Raw genomic sequence first — 26,990 nt, forward strand, 5'->3', positions numbered from 1 at the left:
TAAAGATCCTCTCCTGTCCTCAAGGATGCATAAAAAATAAATGTACGCTAATAATCTTGGGGAGGTAATATAGATTCTCTACTCTAAAGCAAATTGCCATTCGGGAATATCACAGATTCTCTACTATACTTCTCTACAAAGATTCTCTCCTCTACTATAACACACATGCTCTACTATACTGCTCTACAAAGATTCTCTCCTCTACTATAACACACATGCTCTACTATACTGCTCTACAAAGATTCTCTCCTCTACTATAACACACATGCTCTACTATACTGCTCTACAAAGATTCTCTCCTCTACTATAACACACATGCTCTACTATACTGCTCTACAAAGATTCTCTCCTCTACTATAACACAGATGCTTTACTATACTGCTCTACTAAGATTCTCTCCTTTTCTATAACACAGATTCTCTCCTCTACTATAACAAAGATTCTCTACTCTACCTCTGTACTATCAGACCAAGCAGAACAACGTGACGTGGCTGGTGGTGGACAGCATCGTAGACGTAATCTTCCTGGTGGACATCGTGCTCAACTTCCACACTACCTTTGTGGGCCCGGCTGGAGAGGTCATCTCTGACCCCAAGCTCATCAGGATGAACTACCTGAAGACCTGGTTCGTCATCGACCTGCTCTCCTGCCTGCCTTACGACGTCATCAACGCCTTCGAGAATGTGGACGAGGTCAGTACTGTGTGTGTGTGTGGTGGGTGTTCTTCATCAACCTGCTCTCCTGCCTGGCCTATGACCTCGTTAGCGCCTTTGAGAATGTGGACGAAGTCAATCGGGTCTGACAATATATTGGTAATTTAGCTTTTACAGCTTTAATAGTTCAGTTAATTAGAGTTTTTGATATGTAGAAATGTGCAACTTAAAGCTGAATTGCAGTACGGTCTCGGGTTCTGTGTAGAATTTCTCCTGTTTCGGAGGATGCTTGAACAGCGACACATACTAAACATTCAGTGTGGCCCCAGTGGGGATCTAACCCACAACCCTGGTGTTGCCACTACCAGCCCCATGATCTAACCCACAACCCTGGTGTTGCCACTACCAGCCCCATGATCTAACCCACAACCCTGGTGTTACCACTACCAGCCCCATGATCTAACCCACAACCCTGGTGTTACCACTACCAGCCCCATGATCTAACCCACAACCCTGGTGTTACCACTACCAGCCCCATGATCTAACCCCAACCCTGGTGTTACCACTACCAGCCCCATGATCTAACCCACAACCCTGGTGTTACCACTACCAGCCCCATGATCTAACCCACAACCCTGGTGTTACCACTACCAGCCCCATGATCTAACCCACAACCCTGGTGTTTCCACTACCAGCCCCATGATCTAACCCACAACCCTGGTGTTACCACTACCAGCCCCATGATCTAACCCACAACCCTGGTGTTACCACTACCAGCCCCATGATCTAACCCACAACCCTGGTGTTACCACTACCAGCCCCATGATCTAACCCACAACCCTGGTGTTACCACTACCAGCCCCATGATCTAACCCACAACCCTGGTGTTGCCACTACCAGCCCCATGATCTAACCCCAACCCTGGTGTTGCCACTACCAGCCCCATGATCTAACCCACAACCCTGGTGTTTCCACTACCAGCCCCATGATCTAACCCACAACCCTGGTGTTACCACTACCAGCCCATTGATCTAACCCACAACCCTGGTGTTACCACTACCAGCCCCATGATCTAACCCACAACCCTGGTGTTACCACTACCAGCCCATTGATCTAACCCACAACCCTGGCGTTGCCACTACCAGCCCCATGATCTAACCCCAACCCTGGTGTTACCACTACCAGCCCATTGATCTAACCCACAACCCTGGTGTTACCACTACCAGCCCCATGATCTAACCCACAACCCTGGTGTTACCACTACCAGCCCCATGATCTAACCCACAACCCTGGTGTTACCACTACCAGCCCCATGATCTAACCCACAACCCTGGTGTTACCACTACCAGCCCCATGATCTAACCCACAACCCTGGTGTTGCCACTACCAGCCCCATGATCTAACCCACAACCCTGGTGTTACCACTACCAGCCCCATGATCTAACCCACAACCCTGGTGTTACCACTACCAGCCCCATGATCTAACCCACAACCCTGGTGTTACCACTACCAGCCCCATGATCTAACCCACAACCCTGGTGTTACCACTACCAGCCCCATGATCTAACCCACAACCCTGGTGTTACCACTACCAGCCCCATGATCTAACCCACAACCCTGGTGTTACCACTACCAGCCCATTGATCTAACCCACAACCCTGGTGTTACCACTACCAGCCCCATGATCTAACCCACAACCCTGGTGTTACCACTACCAGCCCCATGATCTAACCCACAACCCTGGTGTTACCACTACCAGCCCATTGATCTAACCCCAACCCTGGTGTTGCCACTACCAGCCCCATGTTCTACATTAGTAGTCTCTAGATGTCTAAACCCAGTGAGCTATATTGATTCGCTGCCATTGAGCTTTTCCTTTTCTGTCTGACTTTATAATTTATGTTTGGCTAATGACAGCAGCTAATGTCCTTACCCGCTCTCCTGAAACACCCAACACAGCCTTTTCTCAGTCTCTCCCACAGAACCAATGAGCCCAGCCTGTTATGTTAGCTTATATTACTGGACGTCAGGCTGTGTGTGTGTGTGTGTGTCTATAGACGAGTTCAGCCTGTTAACCAGCGTATGTTACTGGACGTCAGGCTCCATTTGAAGGGTCACAAACCTGGCAGCGTTCATCTGTCTTATGGCAGCCGTATAGAGTTATTATGGTGGTCGTTGGTTTTGATTTGTGACTCCGTCTTCAGTGTGCGTGTGTGTGAGTGACTTTGTTTTCAGTGTGTGTGTGTGTGTGTGTGTGTGTGTGTGTGAGTGACTTTGTTTTCAGTGTGCGTGTGTGTGAGTGACTTTGTTTTCAGTGTGTGTGTGTGTGTGTGTGTGAGTGACTTTGTTTTCAGTGTGTGTGTGTGTGTGGCTGTGTGTGTGTGTGTGTGTGTGGCTGTGTTTTCACACAGTACTAAAGGCCTCTCTGGGTTTTGCGGTTCTCTGAGTGCCTCTTCTCCACATTTACGACCAGAAGCTGCTCACCAAGAGATAGTAAGGGAATTCAAGGAAAAGGAAGATTCTCTTTGAACGGAAAGAAAATATTCTCCAAAGAGCAGCATATTTGTGCCGTCCCTCCTACCTTCCACACACATTCATTAAATGATGGAATTAAACCCGTTTATCCATGAGTGTTAAAGCGTTGAGGCTCAGGCACATATTAATGTATGACTCAGACTGCTGCAGCAATAGGAAATATAGAATTGCTGTCATTTTCACTATGTGAAGTGCCTTACAAAAGGGTCAGTCTCCTTACCAGAGAATTCAGTAGTGTGTCAGTAGTCACACAACCCCATGGTGATGAGGTGTAAATACACTACATTATCAAAAGTATGTGGACACCTGCTTGTCGAACATCTCATTCCAAAATCATATGCATTATTATGGATTTGGTTCCCCTTTTTGCTGCTGTAACAGCCTCCACTGTTCTGGGAAGGCAGGTAGCCTAGTGGTTAGAGCGTTGGGCCAGTAACCGAAAGGTTGCTGGATCGAATCCCTGAGCTGACAAGGTAAAAATCTGTCGTTCTGCCCCTGAACAAGTCAGTTAACACACTGTTCCTAGGCTGTCATTGTAAATAAGAATTTGTTCTAGTTAAATAAAGGTTAAATAAAAAACGTATTGAACTAGACTGGGGCAGCTCTAGCAGGGCAGAATAATTTTTGGGACGAACTGACTTGTTGGAAAGGTGGCATCCTATGACGGTGCCACATTGAAATTCACTGAGCTCTTCAGTAAAGCCATTCTACTGACAATATTTGTCTATGGAGATTGCATGGCGGTGTGCTCGATTTTATACACCTGTCAGCAACGGCTGTGGCTGAAGAGTCGAATCCACTCATTTGAAGGGATGTCCACATACTTTTGTATATACTGTATAGTGTAGATTTGGAAAGACCTGTTTCAGATCTGGAAGTCTCAGGTAAACATGTCTCAGAGGCACAGATAAACAGAGTTGGGTTCCATTTCAATTCAGTCAATTCATTAAGTAAAATGAAATTGCTTTATAATGAGGAAAATGTGAATTGGACTTTAATTTTTTATATGAATTGAAGTAGAATTCATACCAACCGTGTAGATACATACTTGAAGATATATTTTAAGTCCCAGAGTGTATTGGGTGTGAGTTCCAGATATTTATGAGTTCATAATCTCATACAGCCAGAACTAAAGCCTTGCATAATTACGTCAGATGCTCGATTCATTTCTGGGGGGAGACGTGTTAGAAAAGATACTAGAACGAGAAGCGAAAGCAGGGAAGTAACAAAATTCCTCATTAGTCGTCATATCCCACACAGTCTGTTGACAGACGCTACGATACCAGTTAATGTTACATGCATCTGTCCACGAGAGGTTCATGACCTGCTGCTGTTGTGTTGAGGTTTGACCTGGCTGCCCGCAGACGTTAACTTTCTATAGCTTTCTATGCCATCTCTTCACAATGGCTCTGTCTGTGGCCTTTGAAGAAAGTCTTGGATTTGAGTTTCCCGACTTCCTGTTGAATGTGTTTTGACCTGGCTGCCTGCAGAGAGAGGCTTTCACACAGCACTCTCTGGGTGCTCAAGTGTGGTGTGGGTAACCTCACTGTCTTTTGCCCAGCGCGCTCTATCTCTGTCGGTCTGTCACTCTCTTCTCGTCTCTTAGTGAGCTGGCTGACTTTCATTTTTCTTTTCAGTGGAAGTGTTAGAGAACAGCGGGGTAATTAGTCCCATGTCCCCCACCAGAACCTCCAGTGCTACCTTGTGAAGAAGTTCTCATTAAATGGATCTGGGAGAAAATAATCCAGACTGATTCACATTTCACTAGTGGAGTGAAACAGAGCTTAATTCAGTCTGGATTTTCAGGCTAGGAGTCTGCAGTCCAATGCTAATCCACTGGAAGAGTCAGTCAGTCACTGCTTCTAATGCTTTCATGTGTTTTACATGTGAAGGCTACCCCTAGCAGTCAGTACAGCATATGGTTTGGAGACTGACGTCTCACTGATGTGCAGTGAAATGGATTGCTCGTTTCCTAACGGGCAAGGTGAAAGCAGGAGACTAAACAAAACAATACATTTTCTTTCTCTTTTTCCTCCTGTTTCTATCGTTTTTCTCTCTTCTAAAATGAGCTTTTTGACGTCTGCTGTAATTTTGTATCAGGGGATATGGGATTTCTTCTGTCATGATGTAAATGAGCTCTCTGGTGGAGGGGATAGAGGCTAGCCTTGCATCTGCCGCAATAGAACTAGAATTAACGTAGCCTTCGAAGTGTAGCTGTAGTGTTAGCAGTGCAGCTAGCCAGGCGTGCAGCTACAGTACTGGATTAAATGAGCTTCAGTGTAGTGGTTAGCATTAGCAGTACAGCTGTCCAGGTGTGCAGGTATTCGACTGGATTAAATGAGATATTAGCATAACACAGTTAGGCAGGCATTACAGACTGGCTCAATGAGCTCTGTGTAGACATTAGCCAGTGAAACTATAAGCATTAGACAGGAAGAAGATGTATGGCCATTGGCTAACTAATGTGTGATTGTCTGTTTGGCTATGCAGATTAATATGTACATAGGCCTACACATAAACAAATACTAAATCTTGGATATGTGTGTGTTGCCTAATCTTACGTAGTTGGTCAAATATTGGTCAAATGGAGCTCCCACCGACCAGGAAGCTGCACCCTCACCCCTAGGTAATTTAAGATGCTATAGATCGCTCTATAATCAATACACTCCATTTACCTTTCCCCAAATCAAGCCAAATAGGCACCTCGGAAGTTTCTCACAGAGAATCAATCAATCCCACAGACAATTATGGTTGAAACAGTGCCATTTCTCTCTAATGCCATGTCTCTCTAATGCCATGTCTCTCTAATGAGTCACTGAGTCCAAGGTGCTAAAGGAGCTCCTTAAACTTGACCCCCAAAAAACATCTGGGTCAGATAGTTTAGACCCTGTCTTCTTTAACTTCTCTGGGATATCACCTTGACAACAGCCAGTGAAATTGCAGGGCGCCAAATTCAAAACAACAGAAATCTCATAATTTAGATTCCTCAAACATACAAGTATTATACACCATTTTAAAGATAAACTTCTTGTTAATCCAGCCACAGTGTCTGATTTCAAAAAGCCTTTATGGCGAAAGCATACCATACGATTATGTTAGGTCAGCGCCTAGTCACAAAAAAACATACAGCCATTTTCCAGCTAAAGAGAGGAGTCACAAAAAGCAGAAATAGAGATAAAATTAATAACTAACCTTTGATGATCTTCATCAGATGGCACTCATAGGACTTCATGTTACACAATACATGTATGTTTTGTTCGATAAAGTTCATATTTATATCCAAAAATCTCAGTTTACATTGGCGCGTTATGTTCAGTAATGTTTTGCCTACAAAACATCCGGTGATTTTGCAGAGAGCCACATCAATTTACAGAAATACTCATCATAAACTTTGATGTAAGATACAAGTGTTATGCATAGGATTATAGATAAACTTCTCCTTAATGCAACCGCTGTGTCAGATTTCAAAAAAGCTTTACGGTGAAAGCACACCGTGCGATAATCTCAGTACAGCGCTCAGCCACCAAAACAAGCCATACAGATACCCGCCATGTTGTGGAGTCAACAAAAGTCAGAAATAGTGTTATAAATATTCACATACCTTTGATGATCTTCATCGGAATGCAGTTCCCAGTTCCACAATAAATGTTAGTTTACTTCGATAAAGTTCATCTTTATGTCCAAATACCTCCTTTTTGTTCGTGCGTTTAGTCCAGTAATCCAAATGCACAAAGCGCGCTCACAAAGTCCAGACGAAAAGTAAAAAAAGTTCCATTATAGTTTGTAGAAACATGTCAAACGATGTATATAATCAATCTTTAGGATGTTTTTATCATAAATCTTCAATAATATTCCAACCGGACAATTCCTTTGTCATTAGAAAGGAAAGGGAACGGAGCTCATGCTCACTGCCGCATGCGATCAACAACTCAAGGCTTTCAACCAGACCCCTGGTTCAAACAGCTCTTATTCGCTCCCCTTTCACAGTAGAAGCCTGAAACAACGTTCTAAAGACGGTTGACATCTAGTGGAAGCCGTAGAAAGTGCAATCTGACCCCATTTACACTGTATATTGGATAGGCAATCACTTGAATAACTACAAACCTCAGATTTCCCACTTCCTGGTTGGATTCTTCTCAGGTTTTTGCCTGCCATATGAGTTCTGTTATACTCACAGACATTATTTTAACAGCTTTGGAAACTTTAGAGTGTTTTCTATCCAAATCTACTAATTATATGCATATTCTAGCTTCTGGGCCTGAGTAGCAGGCAGTTTACTCTGGGAACCTTATTCATCCAAGCTACTCAATACTGCCCCCCGTTCCCAAAGAAGTTAAGGTTGCTGCCCCTATAATCGCCAAGCCCATCTCTGACCTTTTTAATCTGTCTCTCCTCTCTGGGGAGGGTCCCATCGCTTGGAAGGGACCCACGGTTAGTCCTTTATTTAAAGGGGAACATTAAGCTGATCCTAAATGTTATGTTACAAAAGTGTTGGAAAAACTTGTCCAATAATCAACTGACTGGCTTTCTTGATGTCTATAGTATTCTCTCTGGTATGCAATCTGGTTTCTGCTCAGGTTATTGATATGTCACTGCAACCTTAAAGGTTCTCAATGATATCACCATTGCCCTTTTTTCTAAGCAATGTTGTGCTGCTATTTATATTGACTTGGCCAAAGCTTTTGCTACAGTAGACCATTCCATTCTTGTGGGCCGGCTAATGAGTATTGGTGTCTCTGAGGGGTCTTTGGCCTGGTTTGCTAACTACCTCTCTCAAAGAGGGTAGTGTATAAGTCAGAACATCCGCTGTCTCAGCCACTGCCCTTCACCAAGGGAGTACCCCAAGGCTCGATCCTAGGTCCCACGCTCTTCTCAATTTACATCAACAACATAGCTCAGGCAGTATAATGCTCTCTTATCCATTTATATGCAGATGATACAGTCTTATACTCAACTGGCCCCTCCCCGGATTTTGTGTTAAACGCTCTACAACAAAGCTTTCTTAGTGTCCAACAAGCTTTCTCTGCCCTTAACCTTGTTCCGAATACCTCCAAAACAAAGGTAATGTGGTTTGGTAAGAAGAATGCCCCTCTCCCCACAGGTGTGACTACTACCTCTGAGGGTTTAGAGCTTGAGGTAGTCACCTGGTACAAGTACTTGGGAGTATGGCTAGACGGTACACTGTCCTTCTCTCAGCACATATCAAAGCTGCAGGCTAAAGTTAAATCTAGACTTGGTTTCCTCTATCGTAATCACTCCTCTTTCACCCCAGCTGACAAACTAACCCTGATTCAGTTGACCATCCTACCCATGCTAGATTATGGAGATTGGCAGGTAAGGGTGCTCTCGAGCACCTAGATGTTCTTTACCATTCGGCCATTAGATTTGCACCAATGCTCCTTATAAGACACATCACTGCACTCTTCTGTAAACTGGTCATCTCTGTATACCCGTCGCATGACCCACTGGTTGTTGTTTATTTATAAAACCCTCTTAGGCCTCACTCCCTCCTATCTGAGATGTATACTGCAGCCCTCATCCTCCACATACAACACCGTTCTGCCAGTCACATTCTGTTAAAGGTCCCCAAAGCACACACATCCCTGGGTCGCTCGTCTTTTCAGTTCGCTGCAGCTAGAGACAGGAACGAGCTGCAACAAACACTGAAACTGGACAGTTTTATCTCAATCTCTTCATTCGAAGACTCAATCTTGGACACTCTTACTGACAGTTGTGGCTGCTTTGCGTGATGTATTGTTGTCTCTACCTTCTTGCCCTTTGTGCTGTTGTTTGTGCCCAACAATGTTTGTACCCTGTTTTGTGCTCCTACCATGTTGTGCTGCTGCCATGTTGTGTTGCTACCATGTTGTTGTTGTCGTCATGTTGTGTTGCTACCATGCTGTGTTGTCATGTGCTGCTGCCATGCTATGTTGTCTTAGGTCTCTCTTTAAGTAGTGTTTTGTTGTCTCTCTTGTCGTGATGTGTGTTTTGTCCTATATTTTTATTTAATTTATTTGTATTTTTAATCCCAGCCCCCGTCCATGCAGGAGGACTTTTGGCTTTTGGTAGGCCGTCATTGTAAAGAAGAATTTGTTCTTAACTGACTTGCCTAGTTAAATAAAGGTTAAATAAAAAAATCAAATAATGGATAGTCGAATAAAAGACATGCGCTGGCACACACACAGAGAAAATTATTTCATGTAGAGGTGCTGACTAACGGCGAATAAACTATAAGCTATTAAAATAGAGTCGCACACTCTATATATAAAGTCCCCGTAATTTATTGGGTAAATGACCTCTTTTTTTATGTAGCTTATCTCTAATGGATAGTAACATCGAATGAAACACATCAGACTTTGAAATCGATTAAATATTCTTATTCTGAGACGCTTAGTGAAAACGGCCCTAAAGGATTTGGATATGTGAAAGCACGGGTTGTAATAGAGGGCAAAGGCCCTTAAATGCTATTTAAGCACCATTTTATTTGGTGAATTATAACGTTTAGTGCATCTCTGGGTCACTGTACCATGGAGGGGTCAAGGGTCATTTAACGGATTTAGAGATGGATAACGTTACAATTCTAGGCCTATAGATTACTCAGGTCACCTTCATTATTAGCATGCACTGCACAATGTGCACACCCTTCACACACACGTGCATGCACATGAACACTATAGGCCCTATAGGGATAGAGCTTGTTGCTGCTGTTAGCTGTCATTTAGGCAAACCAAACTGGAGAGTTTAGTGTCCTGATGTGTTGCTCAAACGCATCCATTTAGTGAGTTGTTAGTTGATGAAGGCCGTGGCTGTGTCAGTGGTGTAAAGTGCCGCAGTGGTACTTAACAAGCTGATCCTAAGAAAGCTGTGAGCGGCACCAAGTCTGTTGTATCTGCAGGTACAGCACTTTGTCAGCCTCTAGTCTTTCAGCTTCTCAGCGCCTGGTTAATGCTGACAGCTGACAGACACCAGGACATTTTCTGTTAGCCTGACTAGGTTCTGTCCAGCCAGCTGATATGGACAGTGAAAACAACATTTTCGTTTCTGTATGACTGGGAATTCATGTCATTTATTTGAAGTTGATCATCAAGCCATGTTTGTAATTTTGGTTGTACATTTACTTATGAACGATTTGTGAAGAATCTGTATAGGCTTGATAAAATATATGTGAAGTTTTCATTAAGCCATACGAGTTATTATAACATTATAAAGTACTAAGCATTATACCGGCAGGCAATAAGTATAGTGTTACTAAGTTATGTTTCCTCTGAAGTGGGGACAGCTACTTGTAGTTATCCTGATATGCATTCAGTAAGGTAAATAGTAGCAGACGTTAGCTAACACATTTCCTTTGTTTTGTGTTAGCCGTGAACATTTGCTAACACTAGCTAACAGTCTGAGGTAGTGAGCGACGAATGGAAATGTCTGTTTCAGGTCTAAACTGTCAGTACAAATAATCAAGTGGCCATGTAGGCTTTTTCTACATGTAGTAGGAATAGCAAAGTTTTTTCAGTTTATAGCTAAAACACCACAGTAATAATTACAAAAAGGAGGTACGTATTTGCAGCTTCACTGTAACATTTTGGAATGTTCATTCAAATCTTTCAACTGAAATTGTTACTAAGCAACATGTTTGCCGCAAACAATGGTCTAACTGATACACTAATCCAGTGTGGCCCACATGTACTGAATCTGCAACACTCTGAACATTCCACCATGCTTAATAAACCCCAGTAGTCATTCAAAAAAGTCTGTGAGGAGATTTGGTGTCTTTTAACTGTTGTCTTTTTTTCCCCATCACATTATCCTTTTCACATGAATATGATTTACCTATTAATTTGTATGAATGTTTGAAGTCACCATGGTTTTATCTTCTTATATGTCTACTTTTCTTCTGTTTGATCATGCTCACGTCTTTCTTTATTTTCTTCCTCATCCTGTTTTGTTCTGTTTGCATGGTCCCTCCCCCTCCTCTGCCTGTGTTTATTTGTGGAACGTGAAGAACTGGAACCGTCGAGCTGTCACTCAAGTAGGCCTTTCGTTATTAAACCCACTTTGATTGAGTTGGTTTGGGTCAAAATATGATTATAATCATATGATAAAACATTATTTTCACATTTGCAATTGGTAGTCTACAGTATGTGCTGTATCATCCAGGATAAGTTCAAACTTAAACACACACACACACACACACACACACACACACACACACACACACACACACACACACACACACATGCTCCACTCAAATTGATTTGCATACATTTACATAAACAATATGGTCTTTCATATAAATACATGTTGTGTGATGTATCACCCTGTTTTTGCAAATGCAGGTTTTTTTCTGTACTCTGTTCATGATTCAGATAGAAATCACAGATGGTGAGTTGAATGGAATACATGTTGATTTCTGTCACATCTCTAACGTGTTACATCATATTTTTTTTGTGTTGAGTATATGACTCCAAATGAAGTCTTTCTTTCCTTCAAATTTACCCCTGAAACTTGGCAATGGTGTTTTGATTGAATGAATGAATAAAGACCCTAGGTAGTTGTCTTACAGTAAATGAATGCTACAAGTTCAGTGTTATATCGACTGGGTGCAAGTCTATGGCTTGTATCACAGCTGCTTGAGTACACCCTCATTTTATAGTCATAACATCCTATCAATATTATTAACGTCTAGGAAAGACTTCTTGATGCCAGCACACACATTCAGTATCCAAGGACTCCCTGGGAAACAGGGACAAATGTTAGAGTGGACTATCCTGTTTAAAAGAATAGTACATGCATACAGACACATGCATTTTGTCAACATGCTGAGGTATATTGTTTCAGTCTCACGAGAATGCAGTTCTATGTTTTGTTCATACTTTGAGTAATGGCTCTTAAGCTACAGGTCCACCCTTCAGTTTCCATAGAACGTAAACATTATCAACCTCTCTCGCTCTCTCTCGATCTCTCTCAGGGGATCAGCAGTCTGTTCAGTTCTCTAAAGGTTGTCCGGTTGCTGCGCTTGGGCAGAGTAGCCCGTAAACTGGACCACTACATTGAGTATGGAGCCGCCGTCCTCGTCCTGTTGGTGTGTGTCTTCGGCCTGGCTGCCCACTGGTTGGCCTGCATCTGGTACTGTTCTGTTAAGACTGATTTACTGTATATTAAAGGCAGACTCAGTGAAATGACGTTGACACGAGCAGCACCGCAGCTATTACAATAGCACAGCTCTCACACAGTCACACAAAAGTACCTGCGCATGTGCAGGGGTTTACTTCACGCTGTTACAACATGGTAGGTACGGGACCAAAATAGCAGCGAAGTTTAGCCTTGTGCTTCAACACTCTTAGTTGTTGCGTAAATTGACTAACTATGCTGTTAACTTTGTGCATCTTCGTCATATCGCTGGGTCTACCTTTAATGTGTTATGACAGTACTTCCCAACTCTCTTATCCGGGAACTGGCACACCTGATTTAACTAGTCAACAGCTTGACGATTAGACAACGAAGATGTGAACCGTCTGCTGGTCCCCGAGGAGAGAGCTGGCAAAACCTGTTATAGGAGTTAATAATGTGATATGGAGTCATTATGTTGGTAACATGCAAATAAACTGTTATCCTATTATTAATATGTTATCACAGTGGCCAAAACAATCTGGCTACTGTATTTGTTAATTGCATATTCCTTCAGTGTTTCTCAATCCGTTCCTCTCTGATCCCCAACTGTGGCATGCTTTTTTCTACTACACCTGATTTAATTCATCAACAAGATTAGTTGTGGATTAGTTTACAACTTGCTAGTGGTGGATTACAACAAAAATGCTAAGTGAAATGACTGGGAAGTTACTGAGTAACGGATTGAGAAACACTGCCTTTAAAAACGGTCATGCTCTGTAGTGCTGACAGTGTCATGAAGGAGAAGTATGTTTCTGTTTCTCACCCGCACTGTCATTCATTGTTTTGTAACTTTTGACTTACTCCCTTAAGCAAAGTGAACAAACCTCTAACCTGTGTTGTAGAGGCAGCCCTAACGCTGTACTTTCCCTTACCCCTAAACCTGAACATGAACTCTTTCTCATCTCAACCTAACAGGTACAGCACCTACCTGGTTTTGGTTCTTGTCGAACTGGGCATTAACAATAAAGGATGCAATTTTGTAGCAGACCTCCATTTTCCTACCAAGTGTTGCTGAATATCTTTTAATCTTGACTAACTATAACAGGTACAGCATCGGTGACTATGAGGTCTTAGACGAGGAGACAGGCATCCTGCGGACAGACAGCTGGCTGTACATGCTGGGGGAGACAGTTGGCTCTCCATACCGCTTCAACGCCAGCGGCACAGGGAAGTGGGAGGGCGGCCCCAACAAAGACTCGGTCTACATCACATCTCTATACTTCACCATGACCTCTCTGACCAGTATAGGGTTCGGAAACATTGCCCCCACCACCGACGGAGAGAAGATCTTCGCTGTCGCCATGATGATGATTGGATGTAAGTATATGGGACTCCATGTTTTTCTGTCATGATCTAAGGTGGTGTTTCCCAATCCTCTCCTGGAGTACCCCCAGCCAGTCCACATTTGATGTATTCCGGAACTAGCACAGTTGATCTAGGTAATGAGGGGTTTGATGATTAGGTGGCCATTTGAAACAGCTGTGCTAGTTCTGGAATACATTGAACTGCATTGTTGGTTAAGGGCTTGTAAGTAAGCATTTCACAGTAATGTTGTATTCCTGTTGTATTCAGCGCATGTGACAAATAAAATGTTATTTGATCAAATATGTGGACTGACTGTGGGTACTCGAGGAGAGGTTTAGGAAACACTGATTTAAGTGCCCTCTGTGGCCTTATTGGCATTTTCCCCATGGGGTAGCATTATGAATGAATTAATGAATGAGCCCCTCTCATGTCTCATGATGGAATGTTGTTGTTAGAATTGAATTCATTGGTTATAGATAAGTGAAACACTGGAGTAGCACTGCTTTGGTAATATGAATTGATTAGACCAACCCATCAGCTCATAGCCCCTTAAACTGTCTGCATCGATGACCCTGCACTCTATCCAGACAGGAAACAGGGAGCACATCAAACCCTCTATCGTCCTCAAAACCATGCTCTAACACAATTTCACGTCATTATATTTACATCACAAAGGCATGAGCATTTGAAGAGTTTCATTCCAAAGTGTTATATATCCATTTTCAGACATGGGTGTGTTTCAGAGATGGGTGTGTTTTTTCCCATCTAATCATGGCATGAGCTTCTTGAACGATATACATGTATTTGTTTGAAATCTATCACTTGATGGTTTCATTTCAGAGAGAAAAATAATCATGTTTTGTTGCAAAACGCTATGTATCCGCCTCACTCTCAGAGAATGAAGTAGTACTATAGGTTTTACACAGTAAAATGTGACATAACTACATTTTTAATAATGCACTGTACAAATGATACATTTGTGACATCAATATTTAAAAATATTTTTTTTAAGAATCAATACAGTAATATGAAATCTGTATGTAAAATATTTGCATTTGAAATTTTAGTCATTTAACAGATGATCTTATCTAGAGTGACTTACAGTTAGTTCATTCATCTTCAGATAGCTAGGTGAGAAAACAACATATCACATTCAAATATACAGGATAAGAACATTCCATTCCAGCTAAACAATGGATATAGCGTTTTGCAACAAAACCCATTTTAATACACAAAAATCAAAAATCTATGAATAAAAAAATCTGATAATAGCAATATTTTTCCACAAACATGAAGGTACCCATTCCCCAATCATTTCGGATGAAAAAACACAAATGTGAAAAATTGGTGGATATAGTGTTTTGGAACGAAACTCTTCAATTTGTATAGAGCAAGTAATGTTTCTGCCACTCATGAGCTGTTTGAAAGGTTAATTCAGGGTTGATGAGATTCAAGTTGTCTTTCATCTGCCTCATCCTTACTGTATCTCTCAATCTCTTCAACAAAATGGCTGTTGTTACAATAACTCACATAATCATGAATATCATGTCTGTCAAAGTGGTTTTGGCAAAATGTAGGGAATGATCGTACCCCATCCATCCTTTTGTATTCCATCCATCCATTTAATTTCATCCATCCTATTCAAGTAAAGTTAGCTAAAGACAGCCAGAGACTGACACACGCAGACAGAAGCATGCAATATAGAGCAGACACGTTATTTTTTTACCATAAGGCTCATTGGCTCTCAGTTGTGGTAGTAGCAGTGGGGGAGTAGCAGCAGCAGGAGAACATGGGGCAATATACTAGGCAGTCAGTGGTGGTTGGTGCCTTTCAAGATTAGGGAGGGCAAATGTTTTTTATGAGCATGGCCTTATTTCTATTACAGCATATTGGATGACTGTCATTCATATTCCATTCACCCAGCTCAATCTAACATCGATAGGTGTAGGCTACTACATGATACTCAAATTTGCCCTATACCCATCATGAGGTTGCCACAACCTAGCCTAGGAATTAAAGTTTATAATGTACACTAGCATTAAAAGTTTGGGGTCACTTAGAAATATCCTTGTTTTTGAGAGAAAAGCAAAACATTTGTCCATTAAAATAACATAAAATTTATCAGAAATACAGTGTAGACATTATTAATGTTGTAAATGACTATTGTAGCTGGAAACGGCTGATTTTTTAATGGAATATCTACATTGGCGTACAGAGGCCCATTATCAGCAACCATCACTCCTGTGTTCCAATGGCACGTTGTGTTAGCTAATCCAAGTTTATCATTTTAAAAGGCTAATTGATCATTAGAAAATGATTTTGCAATTATGTTAGCACAGCTGAAAACTTGTGCTGATTATAGAAGCAATAAAACTGGCCTTCTTTAAACTAGTTGAGTATCTGGAGCATCAGCATGTGTGGGTTCGATTATAGGCTCAAAATGTCCAGAAACAAATAACTTTCTTCTGAAACTCGTCAGTCTATTCTTGTTCTGAGAAATGAAGGCTATTCCATATGAGAAATTGCCAAGAAACTGAAGATCTTGTACAACGCTGTGTACTACTCCCTTCACAGAACAGTGCAAACTGACTCTAACCAGAATAGAAAGAGGAGTGGGAGGCCCCGATGCACAACTGAGCGAGACGATTACTACATTAGAGTATCTAGTTTGAGAAATGGACGCCTCACAAGTCCTCAACTGGTAGCTTCATTAAATAGTACCCACAAAACACCAGTCTCAATGTCAACAGTGAAGAGGCGACTCCAGGATGCTGGCCTACTAGGCAGAGTTGCAAAGAAAAAGCCATATCTCAGACTGGCCAATAAAAATAAAAGATTTCGCCTCGGAGTCGCCTCTTCACTGTTGATGTTGAGACTGGTGTTTTGCGAGTACTATTTAATGAAGCTGCCAGTTGAGGACTTGTGAGGCGTCTGTTTCTCAAACTAGACACTCTAATGCACTTGTCCTCTTGTTCAGTTGTGCACCGGGGCCTCACACACACTCTTTCTATTCTGGTTAGAGACAGTTTGCGCTGTTCTGCGAAGGAAGTAGTACACAGCGTTGTACGAGATCTTCAGTTTCTTGGCAATTTCTCACATGGAATAGCCTTCATTTCTCAGAACAAGAATAGACTGACGAGTTTCAGAAGAAAGGTCTTTGTTTCTGGACATTTTGAGCCTATAATCGAACCCACAAATGCTGATGCTCAAGATACTTGAGAACAGATATAGCCCTTGATTCACCCCAGACTTGACTGCCCTTGACCAGCACTAAAACATCCTGTGGCGTTCTACATTAGCATCGAATAGCCCCCGCGATATGCAACTTTTCAGGGAAGTCAGGTACCAATATACTCAATCAGTTAGGAAAGCTAAGGCTAGCTTTTTCAAACAGAAATTTGCTTCCTGTAGCACTAATTCCAAAAGGTTTTGGGACACTGTAAAGTCCATGGAGAATAAGAGCACCTCCTCCCAGCTGCCTACTGCACTGAGGATAGGAAACACTGTCAACACCGATAAATCTACGATAATCTCAATAAGAATTTTTCTATGGCTGGCTATTCTTTCCCCCAGTCTACCCCTACTCCGGCCAACATCTCAGCACCCCCTGCAGCAACTTGCCCAAGCCCCCCCCCGCTTCTCCTTCACCCAAATCCAGACAGCTGATGTTCTGAAAGAGCTGCAAAATATGGATCCCTACAAATCAGCTGGGCTAGACAATCTGGAGCCTCTCTTTCTAAAATTATCTGCCAAAATTGTTGCAACCCCTATTTCTAGCCTGTTCAACCTCTCTTTCGTATCGTCTGAGATCCCCAAAGATTGGAAAGCTGCCGCGGTCATCCCCCTCTTCAAAGGGGAGACACTCTAGACCCAAACTCTTATAGACCTATATCCATCCTGCCCTGCCTTTCTAAAATCTTCGAAAGCCAAGTTAACAAACAGATCACCGACCATTTTGAATCCCACCGTACCTTCTCCACTATGCAATCTGGTTTCCGAGCTGGTCATGGGTGCACCTCAGCCATGCTCAAGGTCCTAAATGATTTCATAACCGCCATCGATAAAAGACAGTACTGTGCAGCCGTGTTCATCAACCTGGCCAAGGCTTTTGACTCTGTCAATCACCGGATTCTTATCGGCAGACTCAATAGCCTTGGCTTCTCAAATGACTGCCTCGCCTGGTTCACCAACTACTTCTCAGATTGAGTTCAGTGTGTCAAATCGGAGGGCCTGTTGTCCAGACCTCTGGCAGTCTCTATGGGGGTGCCACAGGGTTCAATTCTCGGGACGACTCTTTTCTCTGTATATATCAATGATGTCGCTCTTGCTGCTGGTGATTCTCTGATCTATCTCTACGCAGACGACACCATTCTGTATACATCTGGCCCTTCTTTGGACACTGTGCTAACAAACCGCCAAACGAGCATCAACGCCATACAACACTCCATCCGTGGCCTCCAACTGCTTTTAAATGCTAGTAAATCTAACTGCATGCTCTTTAACTGATCGCTGCCCGCACCCTCCCACCCGACTATCATCACTACTCTGGACGGTTCTGACCTAGAATATGTGGAAAACTTCAAATACCTAGGTGTCTGGTTAGACTGTAAACTCTCCTTCCAGACTCACATTAAGCATCTCCAATCCAAAATTAAATCTAGAATTGGCTTCCTATTTCGCAACAAAGCCTCCTTCACTCATGCTGCCAAACATAGCCTCGTAAAACTGACTATCCTACTGATCCTTGACTTTGGCAAGGTCATTTACAAAATCGCCCCCAACACTCTACTCAGCAAACTTGATGTAGTCAATCACAGTGCCATCCGTTTTGTCACCAAAGCCCCGTATACTACCCACCACTGCGACTTATATGCTCTTGTTGGCTGGCCATCACTACATATCCGTCGCCAAACTCACTGGCTCCAGGTCATCTATAAGTCTTTGCTAGGTAAAGCTCTGCCTTATCTCAGTTCACTGGTCACCATAGCAACACCCACCCATAGCACGCGCTCCAGCAGGTATATTTCACTGGTCATCCCCAAAGCCAGCACTTCCTTTGGCCGCCTTTCCTTCCAGATCTCTGCTGCCAATGACTGGAACAAATTCCAAAAATCACTGAAGCTGGAGATTATATCTCCCTTTAAGCATCAGCTGTCAGAGCAGCTTACCGATCACTGTACCTGTACACAGACAATCTTTAAATAGCACACCCGACTACCTCATCCCCATATTATTACTTACCCTCTTGCTATTTTGCAACCCCAGTATCTCTACTTGCACATCATCATCTGCACATCTATCACTCCAGTATTAATGCTAAATTGTAATTAGTTTGCCTCTATGGCCTATTTATTACCTTACCTCCGTACTCTTCTACATTTGCACACACTGTACATAGATTTTGCTATCTTTCTTTTCTATTGTGTTATTGACTGTACGTTTGTTTATGTGTAACTCTGTGTTGTTGTTTTTGTCACACTGCTTTGCTTTATCTTGGCCAGGTCGCAGTTGTAAATGAGAACTTGTTCTCAACTGACCTACCTTGTTAAATAAAGGTGAGAAATAAATAACTAAATAAAATAAATACTCAATTAGTCTAAAGAAGGCCAGTTTTATTGCTTCTTTAATCAGCACAAAAGTTTTTAGATGTGCTAACATAATTGCAAAATCATTTTCTAATGATCAATTAGCCTTTAAAAATGCTAAACTTAGATTAGCTAACACAACGTGTCATTGGAACACAGGAGTGATGGTTGCTGATAATGGGCCTCTGTACACCTACGTAGATATTCCATTAAAAATCAGCCGTTTCCAGCTACAATAGTCATTTACAACATTAACAATGTCTACACTGTATTTCTGATCAATTTGATGTTATTTTAATGGACAAAACATTTGATTTTCTTTCAAAAACAAGGACATTTCTAAGTGACCTCAAACTTTTGAACGGTAGTGTAGGTGCACAGGTCGAGAGACAAATTGGAGTAATCAAAGTGACAGACAGTGACACATTCAATACCGCCTTGCACACTCTTGCCTGCATCTAGCTGATCTGGGGTGTAATCATTAGTCCAAACAGTTGCAAAATGTTCAGTTTTGAAACAAAATCACGAGTTTCTATTGGACAAATTCAGGTAGGTCCCTCCCCGTTTTGTTCCGTTTGCTTGCATTTAAGAAACGTTTTCCAACAGAATCGGCGGATTGAATACACCTCTAATTACCAGCACACACAGTTCATTTTCATAGCAGCCACAAACAGCATCATCACTTTGTTCGTTGTATAAATCTCCTCCTCTCACCGTTTCCCTTCACTTGTGGACTTCAGTGCACAACACAACAGCTGTCTGTGTCCAGGCACAAAAACCTCTCCAAGCCAAACCTTCATATCATAACCATTAACCCCTACACAGCCTACATCATTGTCACCATATTAAAGTTATAGTCAACAAACTAGAACTAACGCGTTAGTAAACCCACAATCAAATCCATGTGTACAATCACGCAGTACAGTGTACAGCAAGCAGTTTAGCCGTTACACCGGTGGCAATAAATTAATAAAGCCAAAAGCTTGACTTGGAAGAGTTGCAGTGTTAGATAGCCTTAGCCAGCTAGCTAACATAAATAGCATTCATCTCTTTTTGAGCCTCCTAGGTTTTGTAATGAAGTCAATGTACCTAGAGGAGGATGGAAAATAGCTGTCCTCTGGCTATACCATGGTGCTACCCTAGAGGGTGCTGTTGAGGCTACTGTAGACCTTAATTGAAAAACTGTGTTTTAATCAGTTATTTGGTGACATATTTAGTATAGTTTTATCTAAAAAACGATACTAAAGTAGGATGAGTAGGATGTTCCTCTTCTGATGATATCCACTATATGCATTGCAGGATCAATTGAACCGAGCACTCCCCTACAATCACTCACTGTCTCAGCTGGTCAGACCATATAACCTACCTAGTGCACAACTTTTGACCAGAGCCCTATGGAACGTTGTCAAAAGTAGTGCACTACATAGGGAACAGGGTGCCATTTGGGATGTGGATCCTGTTTCACTCACTACTTTACAGCACCTACAGAACAGCGGGTTCAGATGCACTTGCTGCACCTCCTGCATCCGTTTCCAGTGAGAGGTACAACGGTTGTAGATTGAAATGATTGATACACACTCCAAGAGTTAGGGTTGTGTATTGCAGGGGTACTCCGATACTATTTAGAATGGCAGCTCACACAAATTTCCTAGGTGGCAAAGGTCCGGATTAATATTATAATTTATTTGCGTAATAACAAATCTCTACCTCGGAACCCATGTGACTTCAAACTGTTCACACCCCTCTTGTTGCCGGAGAGAAGAAAAAAAATTAAGCTTTTTTTTAAGCTAATTTCTTGCAATTCTACTCAATTTGACACGGGAAGGAGAGAAAATGTTGCAGTTTTAAAACATATTTCCTGCAATTCTACACATTTTGCCATGTCTTATGTGTGTTGATATGATACCAGGAGTCGAGGCCCCTGGGCATGCAATCTGACCATGATAACTACAAGATTTACACAAATAGAATTCTATTCTATAGGTTTTGATCAGAATCGAAAGAAGCTGAGAAAAGTAACAGAAGATACAAGTGGAATGACTACTGTATGATTCCATCCAGTTTAAACCGTGACTGACTATTCCATTATTCTCACAATTCTATTTTTACCATCTGCGGTGGATTGGTGTTGGCAGCAGCCGAAGATCAGATCAGTGACAAGAGGATTATACAGCTGTCTTGTCACCATGGCAACGGTTGGCCTGGGACCTTTTTGGGTTTGTGACAACTGTCTGTAAACTGTCTTCAAAGGAAGACAGCTGTTGGTGGATTCCATTTAAATCACTCTCACCGATAGAGCTGTGGTGCTACACCAAGATCTGATGGATAGGTGGAGAGATTCGGGTGAAAGAGGGATATGCGGTACTAACATATACACTGAGTATACCAAATACTAGACCCCTCCCCAACCGGTCTTGTCACCTTCATCTACACTGATTGAAGTGGATTTAACAAGTGACATAAATAAGGGATCATAGACTGACCAGGTGAAAGCTATGTCATGGAAAGAGCACGTGTTCATAATGTTTTGTGCACTCAGTGTATACTGTACCTCAGAATATTAGGACTATAGGATGCCTAGGAAAAGGATGTTTGGTAACTCTTTACTCTAGGTGTCCTGTCTTTGTTATGTGTTATGTAGCTGTTATAAAGGCTTTATAAATGCATTCATAAGGACACCTACAGTAAAGTGTTACCGGATGTTTAATGCATAGTACGGGTACAGTATATTCTGTAGGCTATATTTAATGTTTACCGTATACTGTATGTTAATTTTTTGTGGCTGGTTGCAGTTTCTGAGTATGAACATTTGCATAATTGTCACATCATATGAAATATTGATTTGCTGATGCATACATATCCCCAGAGGGACAATGACATAGCTGTTGACGAGCCAGCAGCATTGCATTGACAACACACACACACACTTACCCAGCAGTACTAATTTGTTTCTCACTGCCTTTGATCCCATGCCATACATGCTCAAGGTGTTACCTTCCACCCAGTCCAAGCTCCAGGTGTTACCTTCAATCAGTCCAAGCTCCAGGTGTTACCTTCAATCAGTCCAAGCTCCAGGTGTTACCTTCCATCAGTCCAAGCTCCAGGTGTTACTTTTTAATATAGTCCAAGCTCCAGGTGTTACCTTTAATATAGTCCAAGCTCCAGGTGTTACCTCCCATAGTCCAAGCTCCAGGTGTTACCTTCCATAGTCCAAGCTCCAGGTGTTACCTTCCACCCAGTCCAAGCTCCAGGTGTTACCTTTAATATAGTCCAAGCTCCAGGTGTTACCTTCCATCAGTCCAAGCTCCAGGTGTTACCTTTAATATAGTCCAAGCTCCAGGTGTTACCTTTAATATAGTCCAAGGTCCAGGTGTTACCTTTAATATAGTCCAAGCTCCAGGTGTTACCTTTAATATAGTCCAAGGTCCAGGTGTTACCTTTAATATAGTCCAAGGTCCAGGTGTTACCTTTAATATAGTCCAAGGTCTAGGTGTTACCTTTAATATAGTCCAAGCTCCAGGTGTTACCTTTAATATAGTCCAAGCTCCAGGTGTTACCTTTAATATAGTCCAAGCTCCAGGTGTTACCTTTAATATAGTCCAAGCTCCAGGTGTTACTTTTAATATAGTCCAAGCTCCAGGTGTTACCTTTAATATAGTCCAAGCTCCAGGTGTTATCTTTAATATAGTCCAAGCTCCAGGTGTTACCTTTAACATACTCCAAGCTCCAGGTATTACCTTCCATCCATGCCAAGCTCCAGGTGTTACCTTCCATCCATGCCAAGCTCCAGGTGTTACCTTCCATCCATGCCAAGCTCCAGGTGTTACCTTCCATCCAGTCCAAGCTCCAGGTGTTACCTTCCATCCAGGCCAAGCTCCAGGTGTTACCTTCCATCCAGTCCAAGCACCCCTAGTAACATGGCTTACTCTGCATTTACATTTTTCATTTAGCAGACAGTTATCCAGAGCAACTTAAGCAGGCTTTATGATTATGAAACTAAATGTGGATATTGACTGGATATTGTAGACCCAGTGGGTAGAGTCTAAAACCGGTTGCAGTTACAGTATATCAGGTTAATGTCTTTGGTCAGGTTGTGTATTGAGAGGGATTTTGATATTGTAATTTTTAGTCTACAGTAGAGAGGATAGAGAGAGCTCTAGTCTACAGTAGAGAGGATAGAGAGAGCTCTAGTCTACAGTAGAGAGGATATATAGAGAGCTCTAGTCTACAGTAGAGAGGATAGAGAGAGAGCTCTAGTCTACAGTAGAGAGGATAGAGAGAGCTCTAGTCTACAGTAGAGAGGATATATAGAGCTCTAGTCTACAGTAGAGAGGATAGAGAGAGCTCTAGTCTACAGTAGAGAGGATAGAGAGAGAGCTCTAGTCTACAGTAGAGAGGATATATAGAGCTCTAGTCTACAGTAGAGAGGATAGAGAGAGAGCTCTAGTCTACAGTAGAGAGGATAGAGAGAGCACTAGTCTACAGTAGAGAGGATATATAGAGCTCTAGTCTACAGTAGAGAGGATAGAGAGAGAGCTCTAGTCTACAGTAGAGAGGATATATAGAGAGCTCTAGTCTACAGTAGAGAGGATATATAGAGAGCTCTAGTCTACAGTAGAGAGGATAGAGAGAGAGAGCTCTAGTCTACAGTAGAGAGGATAGAGAGAGAGCTCTAGTCTACAGTAGTGAGGATAGAGAGCTCTAGTCTACAGTAGAGAGGATATATAGAGAGCTCTAGTCTACAGTAGAGAGGATAGAGAGAGTTCTAGTCTACAGTAGAGAGGATATATAGAGAGCTCTAGTCTACAGTAGAGAGGATAGAGAGAGTTCTAGTCTACAGTAGAGAGGATATATAGAGAGCTCTAGTCTACAGTTGAGAGGATATATAGAGAGCTCTAGTCTACAGTAGAGAGGATATATAGAGAGCTCTAGTCTACAGTAGAGAGGATAGAGAGAGTTCTAGTCTACAGTAGAGAGAATATATAGAGAGCTCTAGTCTACAGTTGAGAGGATAGAGAGAGAGCTCTAGTCTACAGTAGAGAGGATAGAGGGAGCTCTAGTCTACAGTAGAGAGGATATATAGAGAGCTCTAGTCTACAGTAGAGAGGATAGAGAGAGTTCTAGTCTACAGTAGAGAGGATAGAGAGAGCTCTAGTCTACAGTAGAGAGGATAGAGAGAGCTCTAGTCTACAGTAGAGAGGATAGAGAGAGCTCTAGTCTACAGTAGAGAGGATAGAGAGAGAGCTCTAGTCTACAGTAGAGAGGATATATAGAGAGCTCTAGTCTACAGTAGAGAGGATATATAGAGAGCTCTAGTCTACAGTAGAGAGGATAGAGAGAGCACTAGTCTACAGTAGAGAGGATATATAGAGCTCTAGTCTACAGTAGAGAGGATAGAGAGAGAGCTCTAGTCTACAGTAGTGAGGATAGAGAGCTCTAGTCTACAGTATAGAGGATAGAGAGAGAGCTCTAGTCTACAGTAGAGAGGATAGAGAGAGCTCTAGTCTACAGTAGAGAGGATAGAGAGAGCTCTAGTCTATAGTAGAGAGGATAGAGAGAGCACTAGTCTACAGTAGAGAGGATATATAGAGCTCTAGTCTACAGTAGAGAGGATAGAGAGAGAGCTCTAGTCTACAGTAGAGAGGATATATAGAGAGCTCTAGTCTACAGTAGAGAGGATATATAGAGAGCTCTAGTCTACAGTAGAGAGGATAGAGAGAGAGCTCTAGTCTACAGTAGTGAGGATAGAGAGCTCTAGTCTACAGTAGAGAGGATAGAGAGAGCTCTAGTCTACAGTAGAGAGGATATATAGAGAGCTCTAGTCTACAGTAGAGAGGATAGAGATAGATCTCTAGTCTACAGTAGAGAGGATAGAGAGAGCTCTAGTCTACAGTAGAGAGGATATATAGAGAGCTCTAGTCTACAGTAGAGAGGATAGAGAGAGCTCTAGTCTACAGTAGAGAGGATATATAGAGAGCTCTAGTCTACAGTAGAGAGGATAGAGAGAGCTCTAGTCTACAGTAGAGAGGATATATAGAGAGCTCTAGTCTACAGTAGAGAGGATAGAGAGAGCTCTAGTCTACAGTAGAGAGGATAGAGAGAGCTCTAGTCTACAGTAGAGAGGATATATAGAGAGCTTTAGTCTACAGTAGAGAGGATAGAGAGAGCTCTAGTCTACAGTAGAGAGGATATATAGAGAGCTCTAGTCTACAGTAGAGAGGATAGAAAGAGCTCTAGTCTACAGTAGAGAGGATATATAGAGAGCTCTAGTCTACAGTAGAGAGGATATATAGAGAGCTCTAGTCTACAGTAGAGAGGATAGAGAGAGCTCTAGTCTACAGTAGAGAGGATAGAGAGAGCTCTAGTCTACAGTAGAGAGGATAGAGAGAGCTCTAGTCTACAGTAGAGAGGATATATAGAGAGCTTTAGTCTACAGTAGAGAGGATAGAGAGCGCTCTAGTCTACAGTAGAGAGGATATATAGAGAGCTCTAGTCTACAGTAGAGAGGATAGAGAGAGCTCTAGTCTACAGTAGAGAGGATATATAGAGAGCTCTAGTCTACAGTAGAGAGGATATATAGAGAACTCTAGTCTACAGTAGAGAGGATAGAGAGAGAGCTCTAGTCTACAGTAGAGAGGATAGAGAGAGCTCTAGTCTACAGTAGAGAGGATATATAGAGAGTTCTAGTCTACAGTAGAGAGGATAGAGAGAGCTCTAGTCTACAGTAGAGAGGATATATAGAGAGCTCTAGTCTACAGTAGAGAGGATAGAGAGAGCTCTAGTCTACAGTAGAGAGGATATATAGAGAGCTCTAGTCTACAGTAGAGAGGATAGAGAGAGCTCTAGTCTACAGTAGAGAGGATATATAGAGAGCTCTAGTCTACAGTAGAGAGGATAGAGAGAGCTCTAGTCTACAGTAGAGAGGATATATAGAGAGCTCTAGTCTACAGTAGAGAGGATATATAGAGAGCTCTAGTCTACAGTAGAGAGGATAGAGAGAGCTCTAGTCTACAGTAGAGAGGATAAAGAGAGAGCTCTAGTCTACAGTAGAGAGGATAGAGAGAGAGCTCTAGTCTACAGTAGAGAGGATAGAGAGAGCTCTAGTCTACAGTAGAGAGGATAGAGAGAGCTCTAGTCTACAGTAGAGAGGATAGAGAGATCTCTAATCTACAGTAGAGAGGATATATAGAGAGCTCTAGTCTACAGTAGAGAGGATATATAGAGAGCTCTAGTCTACAGTAGAGAGGATAGAGAGAGCTCTAGTCTACAGTAGAGAGGATATATAGAGAGCTCTAGTCTACAGTAGAGAGGATAGAGAGAGCTCTAGTCTACAGTAGAGAGGATATATAGAGAGCTCTAGTCTACAGTAGAGAGGAGTACTGGAGTCAGATGGACTTTGTAGTGTCTGATCTTCATCTTCAAACGCAGCAGTGACAACGTGATGATATAATATTCTGTCACATATTCTGTCACATATGCGCATTGTAGACAGCACACAGCATGCAGGAAAAATGTAACCTTTATTTATGCAGAGAAGTCCCATTCAGCCCTGCTTCAAATCTGCTGTCAGAATTACTCTTTTGTAGCAAACGGAAAGAGAGAAAGGATTTTGCATGTTGCTGTAGGGTGTTTTCGATAAGAACAGCTCCAAACTTAGTTTTGTATGACAATAAGGGATATCGCACCAATATGAGACAATTTTGTATTTTCATAATGAATGGTAGGGACACCATTTTACAATAAC

The 26,990-nt window shown here is 42.2% G+C and overlaps 1 protein-coding gene across 4 annotated transcripts in view; it reads left to right on the plus strand.

The window, feature by feature from the left end:
• The window catches only part of LOC115153353 (potassium voltage-gated channel subfamily H member 1-like), an 86,849-nt gene that overhangs the window by 11,788 nt on the left and 48,071 nt on the right, over nt 1–26,990 (plus strand). For 2 of the 4 annotated variants that reach the window (XM_029698708.1, XM_029698707.1), the window contains 3 exons: nt 468–692; nt 12,154–12,311; nt 13,402–13,673. In XM_029698708.1, the coding sequence (XP_029554568.1) occupies nt 468–692; nt 12,154–12,311; nt 13,402–13,673 (655 nt within the window). Of the gene's footprint in view, nt 1–467; nt 702–11,187; nt 11,215–12,078; nt 12,312–13,401; nt 13,674–26,990 lie in introns of all 4 variants that reach the window. The other 2 variants (XM_029698706.1, XM_029698709.1) reach the window with 2 other exon arrangements.

Source organism: Salmo trutta, chromosome 18 (assembly GCF_901001165.1).
Source record: "Salmo trutta chromosome 18, fSalTru1.1, whole genome shotgun sequence".
Classification (NCBI taxonomy): Eukaryota; Metazoa; Chordata; class Actinopteri; order Salmoniformes; family Salmonidae; genus Salmo; species Salmo trutta.